The sequence below is a fragment of the Lineus longissimus genome, chromosome 11 (assembly GCF_910592395.1).
Source record: "Lineus longissimus chromosome 11, tnLinLong1.2, whole genome shotgun sequence".
NCBI lineage: Eukaryota > Metazoa > Nemertea > Pilidiophora > Heteronemertea > Lineidae > Lineus > Lineus longissimus.
The window spans coordinates 570,199-583,587 of record NC_088318.1 but is presented as its reverse complement, the minus strand read 5'-3'; the positions used below and the strand labels follow the sequence as shown (position 1 = coordinate 583,587).

General features: G+C 45.9%; 3 protein-coding genes across 15 annotated transcripts in view; all 3 read left to right on the top strand.

Moving 5' to 3' along the window:
- Nucleotides 1–2,218, top strand: part of LOC135495399 (uncharacterized) — a 94,180-nt gene extending 91,962 nt beyond the window's left edge. For all 13 annotated transcript variants that reach the window (XM_064783985.1, XM_064783982.1, XM_064783983.1 and 10 more), the window contains one exon: nt 603–2,218. In XM_064783985.1, coding sequence (XP_064640055.1) covers nt 603–604 — 2 coding nt within the window. In that variant the 3' untranslated portion in view covers nt 605–2,218. The remainder of the gene's footprint in view (nt 1–602) is intronic.
- A 486-nt stretch (nt 2,219–2,704) lies between these two features.
- On the top strand, nt 2,705–7,798 carry LOC135496084 (protein unc-93 homolog A-like). Its single transcript, XM_064785206.1, has 8 exons — nt 2,705–3,119; nt 3,581–3,861; nt 4,104–4,430; nt 4,704–4,888; nt 5,363–5,617; nt 6,482–6,617; nt 7,016–7,147; nt 7,341–7,798. Exons 2-8 carry the CDS (start codon nt 3,603–3,605, stop codon nt 7,568–7,570), a joined length of 1,524 nt encoding a protein of 507 aa, XP_064641276.1. The 5' UTR covers nt 2,705–3,119; nt 3,581–3,602; the 3' UTR covers nt 7,571–7,798.
- An 819-nt stretch (nt 7,799–8,617) lies between these two features.
- Nucleotides 8,618–13,357, top strand: LOC135496083 (protein unc-93 homolog A-like). Its single transcript, XM_064785204.1, has 7 exons — nt 8,618–9,049; nt 9,292–9,618; nt 9,891–10,075; nt 10,550–10,804; nt 12,043–12,178; nt 12,577–12,708; nt 12,902–13,357. The coding sequence occupies exons 1-7, from the start codon at nt 8,791–8,793 to the stop codon at nt 13,129–13,131; spliced, it is 1,524 nt and encodes a 507-aa protein (XP_064641274.1). The 5' UTR covers nt 8,618–8,790; the 3' UTR covers nt 13,132–13,357.
- Nucleotides 13,358–13,389: the final 32 nt, after the last annotated feature.

Below are 13,389 nucleotides of genomic sequence, written 5' to 3'. Positions count from 1 at the left end.
AATACCAAAAATACAAATGGCTACCCTATCAAAAGCTTGACGAAGATTCCAAAAGGTCGGTTGGTTCAGTGGTGAGGTCTTTCTTTAACAAGTATTCAAGAATACGGTGAACAAAGGAATATAATCGGCAAAAATCTCGGTTTTTTTCTTCGCCCGTCTCATAGCTCTCCTAGTTGGGATCGCACCAAAGGCTTCCTGATGCGATGTTGTTGATTATCTCTCTGGTATCGCTGTCGTATTAGTAACGTTTGTCCGATGTAATGATTTGGTGTTGTTTGTTCCGATCTCTTTGTTACGGCAGTTTTTATTTCTGTATTTGTAATGAGGTCAGAATCATCATATCAAAAAAATTCGATTGATTCCAATTGATTATACATTGTAGTCAAGTAACAAGAGGTATCAAGTGCTGGGATTTGTGATTTGTTTTTCTTAGAACCAGCCACTTTCAGGATGGGTCCCGGGTTGGCTCTGTTTTCTGTAACAATTAATATCATGATACGCGATACAGTCAGATTTTTGGTTTCCTGGTTTTTTATTAACTAATAGAGATCCGTGTGACAGAGGACGGGTTAAAATGACAATTTTCTTTTTTGCACTTACAGAAAAACCGATTAGTGAAGAACTCACGAAATTACTGGACCTCCTGGATGCAAAGAAAGGCCAATAAGGAAGGACTTTGGTTTGGACGTTGATGTAAATAGCACTTAAAGAAGAGCAGTATGGATTCAAAAACACCGTGTATTCTCAAGCAAACATCGCGGCCTACTCTCGCATTCTCCCGCGAGATACACACAATCTCGGAATGACGTAGGAAAAGGAGGCACTGTAAAGTTTCGAGTCCAAACTCTGTGTTGTTGTTTTTTTTCTGTTAGGACATCAGTTCTGTACAAGATATCAATCCGGTAACATCTTTGCCTGATAAGTGTCGTCCTGTTCGGTACACTGACTAAGGTGACAATAACATTGTGTAGCAGTATATCATAGATCTTGCACCACACCACCTAACGAGACAGTGTGATACAAAAAGAATGCATCGTATATTCGTTAAATTTCCTCCAGTTAAACCATAAAGGAATAAACATAAACGTTTATATCTCTCACAATTTACATGTCATTTTAAGCGATACATTTAATGTTTCTTCCTTTCTGGTTATACTTAGCCATTCCAAGTCATTTTCGGCCAGTTCTTTGTATAAGAAGATGAGATACACGCCTGTTCAATGCGACCCCTAGTTGAGAATGTGGAATCAGCTGGTTTAAGTGTAGAAAGTAGGAATGAATATGACTAAAAGACGCTGGAATTTTTACACAATGAATAAAAGAAAACTTGTACTAAGTGCTTAATTTTGCCAATTTTGCCTACATGTAGGCTCCATCGCTTCTAAGCTACATTCGAAAGATTTGTGCTGCTGAGCAACGTTTAAAAAGGTGTGCTTCTCATTTAAAACAACCCGCGCTGCATTTTGCTGAAATATGACTGCAACGGATGCATGGCGCAACCGTCACTTGTCGTCACTCCAAGTCTAACGACAGCAATGGGGAATACTCAGCTGTTGAAAGCACTTCATTCATTTACTTCAGTGTTTAATACACTTATATCTAAAACTGCTAACTTTCAGCACGAACTATCTTATATAGACAAACATTTGGAAATTACACTTCAAGGAAAGGTAAAAAAACCTTTGTTAATGTATTCCTGTCAGAGCTGTTAGATATTTTTCCAAAATGAACGCGATTTGTCAAATCCGCCGAGCGATATCGAAGCATCAGGTGGCGCATTTGCTCCGTTTATCACGTGACCATTATTTATGGTATCCGTGGCTTTTTTTGGAGACACTACCCTCAGCATTGACGCGAGCAGTAAACCAGTCCAATTTTTCTAAAACATATCAGAATGTATGTGCATGTTGACCATTTCAGACGCCGATACTCATCAAAGGTTTGACATGAGGGAGTTTCGTCAGGTGCGAATTTCGTCTATGTCAATTTTACGTATGGCCGCGTCACAGATTACGCAAAGTCATACGTAAAATAGATACGCAGACGTCGGCCAAGAGCTATTTTTCTGATCTGTCGAAACTCACTATTGGTTGTCAGCTGGCGATCAAAATGATGTATTCATCAAACTTACAGTAATCGAATCAGTGTATCAAAAGTTTACCCAATTGTGATAATTGTAGCGTGTTTTAAAGATAATAAAGCACTTTTGTACAAGCCATGTTTTCGTCCTGTTTGTTATGTTCTGTCTGACTTGTGACAGGCGTGTCTGCAGAAGAACCAAACGTAGTTTTGTCCCGGCAAACTCTTTCGTGGAATCGGGGCTTCAGATATAAGAACGAAAGCACCTCTGACACGAAAAAGCAGACGATCTTTGGTTTTGACAATGTGTGACGTCAGGTATATCCAAAATGTGGACCATCCACCCAATATGTCAGGGATTTACAAGTATGTCAATATTAACATTACATCGAGTCCGATATCCAACTTATCTTATCGAAATACCACTAGGTGAACAACCTCTTTGACATGAATAATCTCCAGATTTCGTCTCTGTCGGCGAATGGCACGAGACCAGAGTGCCGTCGTGGCGAGAGTGGAGGTCGGTTGGTTTTTAAACCGTGGCCAATCAAAGACCCGGTGACCAGTTACTCTACTAACATGACTTAATTTGCATATCGTGCCTATGGCATGATTGACTTGACTCTCTATATCATTACCATTCGATAATGCTCAACAGCTGGACAAAATGCATACTTTTATCTAAAATGGCGGACGTCGCCGGCAGGAGTCATGGCAGCCCGTGCAAAAGTCAGGCGAATCTGATATTTCCTCTATAGACTTTGCCCTTTCGTTTTCTCTTGGCATAGTTCAGGTTTCAAACGATTGCAGGTCAACACCAAAGGTAGGGCACGGCCAAGGTGGACTGTCTTAACCTCGTCTGTTTCACCATCTCCGAAGAACTTCCTACTTTATCTTGGCCAGTTATTTTAGTATTTCGTCAAGATGTGACCGCGTGTAAAAAGCATCTCTGTTAAGTGTTCAAGGTGAATCAAGCTGTTCGGCTAAGAGTGAGGACACCAAGGAGGATTTAAACCAAGTGAATAAGGTCGTATATGAAGGTAAGCAAACATGTTTTTTCACTCAGGACAATGGAGGAGATAGCATTACCAATTTCATGAGAAACACTCAGATTTAACGTTTCACCGAGCAAATAACACGTACTGTCAAATTGGACAGGAGCCGTCGCAACTTAAAGAACCTCTTCTATAGGGGATAGTCTTAAATTGTTGTTGCTCCTGCGCGAATATTAAGTGTAGAGAATATATTTATTGAAAAGAACACGTTGCAAAGTCCATTATTGGCCGAGTTAAAACAACCGGTAGTCTTTGACACTGTTTAGTGACATGATACCGCCAACATCCTTACCAACCAAATTAAAGCATTTAGTGCTCATTCCAGGTTGTGACAGTGGATTACTGGATAATAAATTACCTAGTGACATAGCAGTCAGTTCACCAGGAACCAGTAGTAGATTTAGTTAATGTCGACCTTTTTTTAGTCTTGTCGGTTCTTCATCCAGATTAGCTATTGAAGCCGTCAAAATGACAGATAAAGAAATCGAACTGAGGGAAGTGAGTAACCCCGGGTACAATAAAACACACAGCAAGGATGGGACGTTATCTGCTAACGGCACGATCCACCAGGACCCAGTCGCGGAGTTGCCGCTACCGATTTTAAAGCAGCACAAACGCAAGATCTTGAAGAACCTGGCGGTGCTGAGTCTGGCCTGGCTCTTCCTGTTCACGGGGTATGGCGCCATACAGAATTTACAGAGCAGCCTCAATAAGGACGAGGGCTTAGGTAAGGATGTGACAAGTGTCTTTTACTTTTTGGCAGGATGTGACAAATGTATTTAACATATTCGTCCCCTGAGAAGTCGACTACCAACCAGGCGCCAGCTTTTGTGTATTGGTTCGTTCAAACACCTGTAGATGTCAGTGCAGTAGCATGATTCAAGAGGTGAACGAAACTTGGCACAACCTGTCCTCAGTAAGGATTCCACAGACACTTATAGAACGTTAACTTCGCCCCCATCGTTCCAGGTACTGTGAGTGTGAGCGTCATCTACGGCTCCCTCGTCCTTTCCTGTATGTTCATACCCCCAGTCCTCATAGACGCCCTGGGCTATAAGTGGACCATCATCGGCTCCATGTTCTGCTATCTGGTCTACATGTTGGCAAACTTCTACGCGAGTTGGTACACCCTTATTCCTGGCGCGATCATCCTGGGCCTCGGGGCGGCGCCGGCCTGGGCGGCGAAGTGCGCGTATCTCACCAACACGGGCAAGGAGTATGCGCAGCTCACAAAGGACACGGATGCGGCAGTCATCACGAGGTTCTTTGGGATATTCTTCATGGTGTTTCAGTTAAGTAAGTAAAGTTACAATCTCTAGCACGACCCATGTGGTATTCAGAATCATTCGCAGAACTACATGTTCAACTATAAATGTGACTTGTCTCGACTGACTGTCATTCGAATTCGGCCGTAGGTCTAACTGTAGCGCAAAGGATAGGCCATCCGATCGCCCCCACCGACAGAAGCGGTGCTCGTCGAAGGTTGCATCTGCAATCAGTCTTCGGAAAAGACAGTCTTTCATTACTTGCTTCCACTGCTGGATCTATCAGTCGTTATGTCTCTTCCAGCACAAGTAATTGGCAATGCTATCTCATCTACCGTCCTGAGTGTCCCCCTCAACCCCGAATCCAACAGCACAGGGAACTTCTCCATCATTCATGAAATAGAAGATGAGATATTAGAGCAATGCGGGGCCCAGTACTGCCAGGACATCACCAATAACACCAACCTCAAGAGGCCTGATGACCGACAGGTAGATCTTCAAGTCTCATCCTTCCATCCGACCGCTGTAGTCCTAAATAACTGCTCTGAGAAAGCTGTGGTGTTCGTGTTTACAGCCGGGCGACAGTTCACTGTACTATCATTGTCAAGGGTTGCGGTCACTACACATCCTATACAAACCCTCTAAGAAAGAGCGGGCCCAGATTATGACAAGTGTAATCCAACTCCTGAAAGGTCAAGATAGTTCGTAGTGGGTATCTCCACTGCCTCGATATGTCGGCTGACCTTACTGTGGAATGATCTTGGGGAGGTAAAGTAAGCTAAGTTGTTATCTCTCTCTGTCTTCATTGTTTTCGCCGGGTTCATGTACGGATATTGCTGCGACACGAGCAGTACACTACGTGAACGGATCTGAAGACGATGAGTACCTTCAGCCATGGTAGTTTCGTCTTCACTTCACCTCAAGTCAAGCCTTCTTTGACAGTCTCCTCTTTGTTTCCACCAGGTGTATCTCCTGATGGGCATATACTTTGCCCTAGGCGTCCTCGCCATCATGATTATCTGGATCTTCCTAGACCACGTTGACAACCAACAATCCGACTCGGCGAGCACGGATGGAGACGGCAAGAGGCCGAGATGTTCCCCCGCGCTCCTGGTTGCCACATTTCGTCACCTCAGGCATCCGAACCAGTTGTTTATTATACCGCTGACTATCTACAGTGGATTAGAACAGGGATTTATGAGCGGGGATTTCACAAAGGTAAGTGTATTCTCAAATCTCCCCCTCCTCTTACAAACGCCACTACCACATCTTCAACATCCGCAGAGACATCGAAGACCAAGACCACCCCAAAATGATGCTTCGTCATCTCCTTCCGTTATACAGAACTTGTCCGTATCAAGTTCAAGGAGACAGTCATGCCGACTGATGATCTCTGGGCATCCTAAGATTCAGGTTTTTGATACTCATTCGTCATATACAAGATAGGAGGAGTATATTGAAAACCCCTGGTGCCAGGATGATCTCTGGCCGGGTGTCTTCAGGACTTGGTGTAATCGGGTCAAAGGACACAGTCATGCTGACTACCGATCTCTGAATGTCTTCACGACTTGTTCATCGCAGCAGGTTCGAGGAGACAGTTATGTAGACCTCTGATCTCTGGGTGTCTTCAGGACTTATTTGTATCGGGTTCAAGGAGACAGTCTCGCTGACAACTGATCTCTGGGTGTCTCCAGGGCGTGTTCGTATCGGGCTCAATGAGACAGTCGTGGCGACTACTGACCTCTGGGTGCTGTATCGGGTTCAAGGAGACTGTCGTGGCGACTAACTGGTCTCTGGGTGTCTTCAGGACTTCGTCGTATCGGGTTCAAGGAGACAGTCGCGACTACTGATCTCTGTTCGTACCGAGTTTAAGGAGAGAGTCATGCCGATTATTGATCTCTGGGGGTTTTCAGGACTTGTTCGTATCGGGTTCACAGCGGCAGTCTCGTCGACTTCTGATCTCTGTGTGTCCCCAGGACTTGTTCGTATCGGGTTCAAAGCAACAGTCTTGACGACTCCTCTCTGGGTGTCTTCCCATGTTCCCTATGGTAAAACCGACAACATACTCTCTTCTTCTTTCAGTCTTACGTGAGCTGTGCCTTAGGTATCAACATGGTCGGCTTCGTCATGATTTGTTACGGCGTGTCCGACTCACTCTTCTCGTTTCTATCGGGGAAGGTCGTCAAATATATCGGGCGGCCCGCTTGCTTCTGGGCAGGTAAGAAGAAGTCTTCAACACCTTGTCACAACTGGAGCACCAGCAATCACTTCGGCAAACACAGTGGCTATAAGCACAACCAGTGTCAGGCACACAGTAGTAGAGGATATGGATAACATGAAGATTGTCTCAAGGACAATGGCACAAACAACCGGAAGGCCTAAGTCAACTGCTGAAATGTACGGGATGTGAAAGTATGAATAGACCTACCCCCTGCCAATCATGCAAACAACCCACTACTGTAGTCACAATCACTGATTGCTAGGCTCTTGTTGTCATTAGACTAGCTCTTCTGTCTGTCATGTCGCGGGAGAAGAGCGTGCAATCTCTTCTCATCTGGAGAAGACATTTCATTAATCTACAACACACATCTACAACTCACCGCCCTCCTCTTTCAGGCGCTGTTGTCCACTTCTGTGTGCAGGTCGCCCTCGTCTACTGGAAACCCATTCCGGAACAACTGCCTGTCTTTTTCGTCCTCGCTGCTCTTTGGGGATTGTCTGATGCGATCTGGCAAACTCAGATAAACGGTAAGAGACGAGGTGGAGCAGTATTTATTCGGGACAAAAGGACAACCTCATTATTTTGTTAGTATTTGCATGTCTCTAGCTGTCTTACTGTATGGAAATGTGGGTAGTAACCAAATATGTTACACCAGATCAGGTGCTGTCGGACTACCAGGTTGTGACAATCGCTTCAATATGTATCTCTGTCCCTTTTCAGCTCTCTACGGCTGTATCTTTTCTGAAGATGAACAAGAGGCCGCCTTTGCCAACTACCGAATGTGGGAATCTGTCGGCTTCATCATGGCATTTGCCTACTCCAGTTACATCTGTACCAACATGAAACTCTTCATCCTTCTATCTGTACTCGGCGCCGGCATGATCGGATATACGATCATCGAGATCAAGGAATGTAAACGAGAGAGGAATTCAGCAGCGCTGGAGATGTAGGACGAGGTGGAGGAGGATAGTTAGACGGACCATGTTTACTTGTTCTATCAGTGTAAGGGGAGATTAAACATGACGACGATCAGCCAGCAAGCAATCTACCTGCACGGTGGAGAAGTTGAAGGGCATCGTGGAAGATACTGTGTTGTCTTATCCTGGGATTCTGGTTGTGAACTTGGGACGCACTTATTATACATGTACATAGAGTGGTTGAATAAAATAATGGTTACTAAGGAAACAATCAGTCCGTGTTGTCTTTGAAATAAGGTCAGATGGAGGACAACGTCACATTCTGGCAAGATCGGAGGACAAAGTCATATTTGAAAGATTTGAGGACAAAGTCACATTCTGACAAGATTGGGACTAAGTCACATTGTGGCATGATTGGAGGAGGCAAGATTGGGGACACTAAGTCACATTGTGGCAAGAGCTTTTTTTCTGATCTTTCGAAACTCACTATTGGTTGTCAGCTGGCGATCAAAATGATGTATTCATCAAACTTCCAGTAATCGAATCAGTGTATCAAAAGGACGATGGAGGAGATAGCATTACCAATTTCATGAGAAACACTCAGATTTAACGTTTCACCGAGCAAGTAACACGTACGGTCAAATTGGACAGGAGCCATCGCAACTTATAGAACCTCTTCTGTAGGGCCAAGTGGACGGAATAATTAACTACCGCGGTCCTTCCAGAAGGCTGCCGTGCCGCGAGGCATTGCAACGAACCAAATAAAAAACACAACTCAAACCACCAAACGTCCCAAAACGAACTTTTACAATACGGCACACGGTGAAACTTCGTCGAACACAAACACAACCCAACCGGCTAGCACAACAGCACCCGACGTACTCTCCCGAACATGGCTGACTCCGTCCTTCCGCCGGGCCTTGCTCACTGAACCTTGAACCTACCGCCAATAGAACTTTATTGATAGAGGACGGTGAACAATGCTCGCATTCAACGAGAAAACTATCACGGTCGAGTTATTCCAGTGCGCATGCGCATATGCAAATAAGGACGAAAAGTTCGTTGGAAAAATAATTCGCATACAGCAAAACATGGCGGCGCGGCGTCCGTAGAAACACAGTGGATTACTGGATAATAAATTATCTAGTGACATAGCAGTCAGTTCACCAGGAACCAGTAGTAGATTTAGTTAATGTCGACCTTTTTTTAGTCTTGTCGGTTCTTCATCCAGATTAGCTATTGAAGCCGTCAAAATGACAGATAAAGAAATCGAACTGAGGGAAGTGAGTAACCCCGGGTACAATAAAACACACAGCAAGGATGGGACGTTATCTGCTAACGGCACGATCCACCAGGACCCAGTCGCGGAGTTGCCGCTACCGATTTTAAAGCAGCACAAACGCAAGATCTTGAAGAACCTGGCGGTGTTGAGTCTGGCCTGGCTCTTCCTGTTCACGGGGTATGGCGCCATACAGAATTTACAGAGCAGCCTCAATAAGGACGAGGGCTTAGGTAAAGATGTGACAAGTGTCTTTTACTTTTTGGCAGGATGTGACAAATGTATTTAACATATTCGTCCCCTGAGAAGTCGACGACCAACCAGGCGCCAGCTTTTGTGTATTGGTTAGTTCAAACACCTGTAGATGTCAGTGCAGTAGCCTGATTCAAGAGGTGAACGAAACTTGGCACAACCTGTCCTCAGTAAGGATTCCACAGACACTTATAGAACGTTAACTTCTCCCCCATCGTTCCAGGTACTGTGAGTGTGAGCGTCATCTACGGCTCCCTCGTCCTCTCCTGTATGTTCATACCCCCAGTCCTCATAGACGCCCTGGGCTATAAGTGGACACTAATCGGCTCCATGTTCTGCTATCTGGTCTACATGTTGGCAAACTTCTACGCGAGTTGGTACACCCTTATTCCTGGAGCGATCATCGTGGGCCTCGGGGCAGCACCGGCGTGGGCGGCGAAGTGCGCGTATCTCACCAACAGGGGCAAGGAGTATGCGCAGCTCACAAAGGATACGGATGCGGCAGTCGTCACGAGGTTCTTTGGGATATTCTTCATGGTGTTTAAGTTAAGTAAGTAAAGTTACAATCGTTAGAACAACCCATGTGGTATTCAGAATCAATCGCAGAACTACATGTTCAACTATAAATGTGACTTGTCTCGACTGACTGTCATTCGAATTCGGCCGTAGGTCTAACTGTAGCGCAAATGATAGGCCATCCGATCGCCCCCACCAACAGAAGCGGTGCTCGTCGAAGGTTGCATCTGCAATCAGTCTTCGGAAAAGCAATCTTTCATTACTTGCTTCCACTGCTGGATCTATCAGTCGTTATGTCTCTTCCAGCACAAGTAATTGGTAATGCTATCTCCTCTACCGTCCTGAGTGTCCCCCTCAACCCCGAATCCAACAGCACAGGGAACTTCTCCATCATTCATGAAATAGAAGAGGAGATATTAGAGCAATGCGGGGCCCAGTACTGCCAGGACATCACCAATAACACCAACCTCAAGAGGCCTGATGACCGACAGGTAGATCTTCAAGTCTCATCCTTCCATCCGACCGCTGTAGTCCTAAATAACTGCTCTGAGAAAGCTGTGGTGTTCGTTTTTACAGCCGGGCGACAGTTCACTGTACTATCATTGTCAAGGGTTGCGGTCACTACACATCCTATACAAACCCTCTAAGAAAGAGCGGACCCAGATTATGACAAGTGTAATCCAACTCCTGAAAGGTCAAGATAGTTCGTAGTGGGTATCTCCACTGCCTCGATATGTCGGCTGACCTTACTGTGGAATGATCTTGGGGAGGTAAAGTAAGCTAAGTTGTTATCTCTCTCTGTCTTCATTGTTTTCGCCGGGTTCATGTACGGATATTGCTGCGACACGAGCAGTACACTACGTGAACGGATCTGAAGATGTCAAGTACCTTCAGCCATGGTAGTTTCGTCTTCACTGCACCTCAAGTCAAGCCTTCTTTGACAGTCTCCTCTTTGTTTCCACCAGGTGTATCTCCTGATGGGCATATACTTTGCCCTAGGCGTCCTCGCCATCATGATTATCTGGATCTTCCTAGACCACGCTGACAACCAACAATCCGACTCGGCGAGCACGGATGGAGACGGCAAGAGGCCGAGATGTTCCCCCGCGCTCCTGGTTGCCACATTTCGTCACCTCAGGCATCCGAACCAGCTGTTTATTATACCGCTGACTATCTACCGTGGATTAGAACAGGGATTTTTGAGCGGGGATTTCACAAAGGTAAGTGTATTCTCAAATCTCCCCCCTCCCCTCACAAACGCCACTACCACATCTTCAACATCTTCAACATCCGCAGAGACATCGAAGATCAAGACCACCCCAAAATGATGCTTCGTCATCTCCTTCCGTTATACAGAACTTGTCCGTATCAAGTTCAAGGAGACAGTCATGCCGAATGATGATCTCTGGGCATCCTAAGATTCAGGTTTTTGATACTCATTCGTCATAATAAGAGAGGCGGAGTATATTGAAAACCACTGGTGCCAGGATGATCTCTGTGTGTCTTCAAGACTTGGTGTTATCGGGTCCAAGGAGACAGTCATGCTGACTACCGATCTCTGAATGTCTTCACGACTTGTTCATAGCAGCAGCTTCGAGGAGACAGTTATGTAGACCTCTGATCTCTGGGTGTCTTCAGGACTTATTTGTATCGGGTTCAAGGAGACAGTCTCGCTGACTACTGATCTCTGGGTGTCTCCAGGGCGTGTTCGTATCGGGCTCAATGAGACAGTCGTGGCGACTACTGCCCTCTGGGTGCTGTATCGGGTTCAAGGAGACTGTCGTGGCGACTAACTGGTCTCTGGGTGTCTTCAGGACTTCGTCGTATCGGGTTCAAGGAGACAGTCGCGACTACTGATCTCTGGGTCAGGACGTGTTCGTACCGAGTTTAAGGAGACAGTCATGCCGATTATTGATCTCTGGGGGTTTTCAGGACTTGGTCGTATAGGGTTCACAGAGGCAGTCTCGTAGACTTCTGATCTCTGCGTGTCCCCAGGACTTGTTCGTATCGGGTTCAAAGCAACAGTCTTGACGACTCCTCCCTGGGTGTCTTCCCATGTTCCCTTTGGTAAAACCCACAACATACCCTCTTCTTCTTAGTCTCGCTGACTTCTGATCTCTGGGTGTCTCCAGGGCGAGTTCGTATCGGGCTCAATGAGACAGTCGTGGCGACTACTGACCTCTGTGTGCTGTATCGGGTTCAAGGAGACTGTCGTGGCGACTAACTGGTCTATGGGTGTCTTCAGAACTTCGTCGTATCGGGTTCAAGGAGATTCAAGGGGGTTTTCAGGACTTGTTCGTATCGGGTTCACAGAGGCAGTCACGTCGACTTCTGATCTCTGCGTGTCCCCAGGACTTGTTCGTATCGGGTTCAAAGCAACAGTCTTGACGACTCCTCCCTGGGTGTCTTCCCATGTTCCCTATGGTAAAACCGATAACATACTCTCTTCTTCTTTCAGTCTTACGTGAGCTGTGCCTTAGGTATCAACATGGTCGGCTTCGTCATGATTTGTTACGGCGTGTCTGGCTCACTCTTCTCGTTTCTGTCGGGGAAGGTCGTCAAATATATCGGGCGGCCCGCTTGCTTCTGGGCAGGTAAGAAGCAGTCTTCAACACCTTGTCACAACTGGAGCACCAGCAATCACTTCGGCATACACAGTAGCAATAAGCACAACCAGTGTCAGGCATACAGTAGTAGAGGATATGGACAACATGAAGACTGTCTCAAGGACAATGGCACAAACAAACGGGAGGCCTAAGTCAACTGCTGAAATGTACGGGATGTGAAAGTATGAATAGGCCTACCCCCTGCCAATCATGCAAACAACCCACTACTGTAGTCACAATCACTGATTGCTAGGCTCTTGTTGTCATTAGACTAGCTCTTCTGACTGTCATGTCGCGGGAGAAGAGCGTGCAATCTCTTCTCATCCGGTGAAGACATTTCATTAATCTACAACACACATCTACAACTCACCGCCCTCCTCTTTCAGGCGCTGTTGTCCACTTCTGTGTGCAGGTCGCCCTCGTCTACTGGAAACCCATTCCGGAACAACTGCCTGTCTTTTTCGTCCTCGCTGCTCTTTGGGGATTGTCTGATGCGATCTGGCAAACTCAGATAAACGGTAAGAGACGAAGTGGAGCAGTATTCATTCGGGACAAAAGGACAACCTCATTCTTTTGTTAGTATTTGCATGTCTCTAGCTGTCTTACTGTATGGAAATGTGGGTAGTAACCAAATATGTTACACCAGATCAGGTGCTGTCGGACTACCAGGTTGTGACAATCGCTTCAATGTGTATCTCTGTCCCTTTTCAGCTCTCTACGGCTGTATCTTTTCTGAAGATGAACAGGAGGCCGCCTTCGCCAACTACCGAATGTGGGATTCTGTCGGCTTCATCATGGCATTTGCCTACTCCAGTTACATCTGTACCAACATGAAACTCTTCATCCTTCTATCTGTACTCGGCGCCGGCATGATCGGATATACGATCATCGAGATCAAGGAATGTAAACGAGAGAGGAATTCAGCAGCGCTGGAGACGTAGGACGAGGTGGAGGAGGATAGTTAGACGGACCATGTTTACTTGTTCTATCAGTGTAAGGGGAGATTAAACATGACGACGATCAGCCAGCTAGCAATCTACCTGCACGGTGAAGGAGTTGAAGGGCATCGTGGAAGATACTGTGTTGTCTTATCCTGGGATTCTGGTTGTGAACTTGGGATGCGCTTATTATACATGTACATAGAGTGGTTGAATAAAACAACGGTTACTAAGCAGTCAGTCCGTGTTGTCTTTGAAATA

Coding starts and splice junctions, on each gene's coding strand:
- LOC135496084 (XM_064785206.1), top strand. CDS start 3,603: ATGACAGATAAAGAAATCGAACTGAGGGAAGTGAGTAACCCCGGGTAC. Junction 5,618..6,481: donor TGAGCGGGGATTTCACAAAG/GTAAGTGTATTC, acceptor TTCTTCTTTCAG/TCTTACGTGAGCTGTGCCTT. Junction 6,618..7,015: donor GCCCGCTTGCTTCTGGGCAG/GTAAGAAGAAGT, acceptor CTCCTCTTTCAG/GCGCTGTTGTCCACTTCTGT.
- LOC135496083 (XM_064785204.1), top strand. CDS start 8,791: ATGACAGATAAAGAAATCGAACTGAGGGAAGTGAGTAACCCCGGGTAC. Junction 12,179..12,576: donor GCCCGCTTGCTTCTGGGCAG/GTAAGAAGCAGT, acceptor CTCCTCTTTCAG/GCGCTGTTGTCCACTTCTGT. Junction 12,709..12,901: donor CTGGCAAACTCAGATAAACG/GTAAGAGACGAA, acceptor GTCCCTTTTCAG/CTCTCTACGGCTGTATCTTT.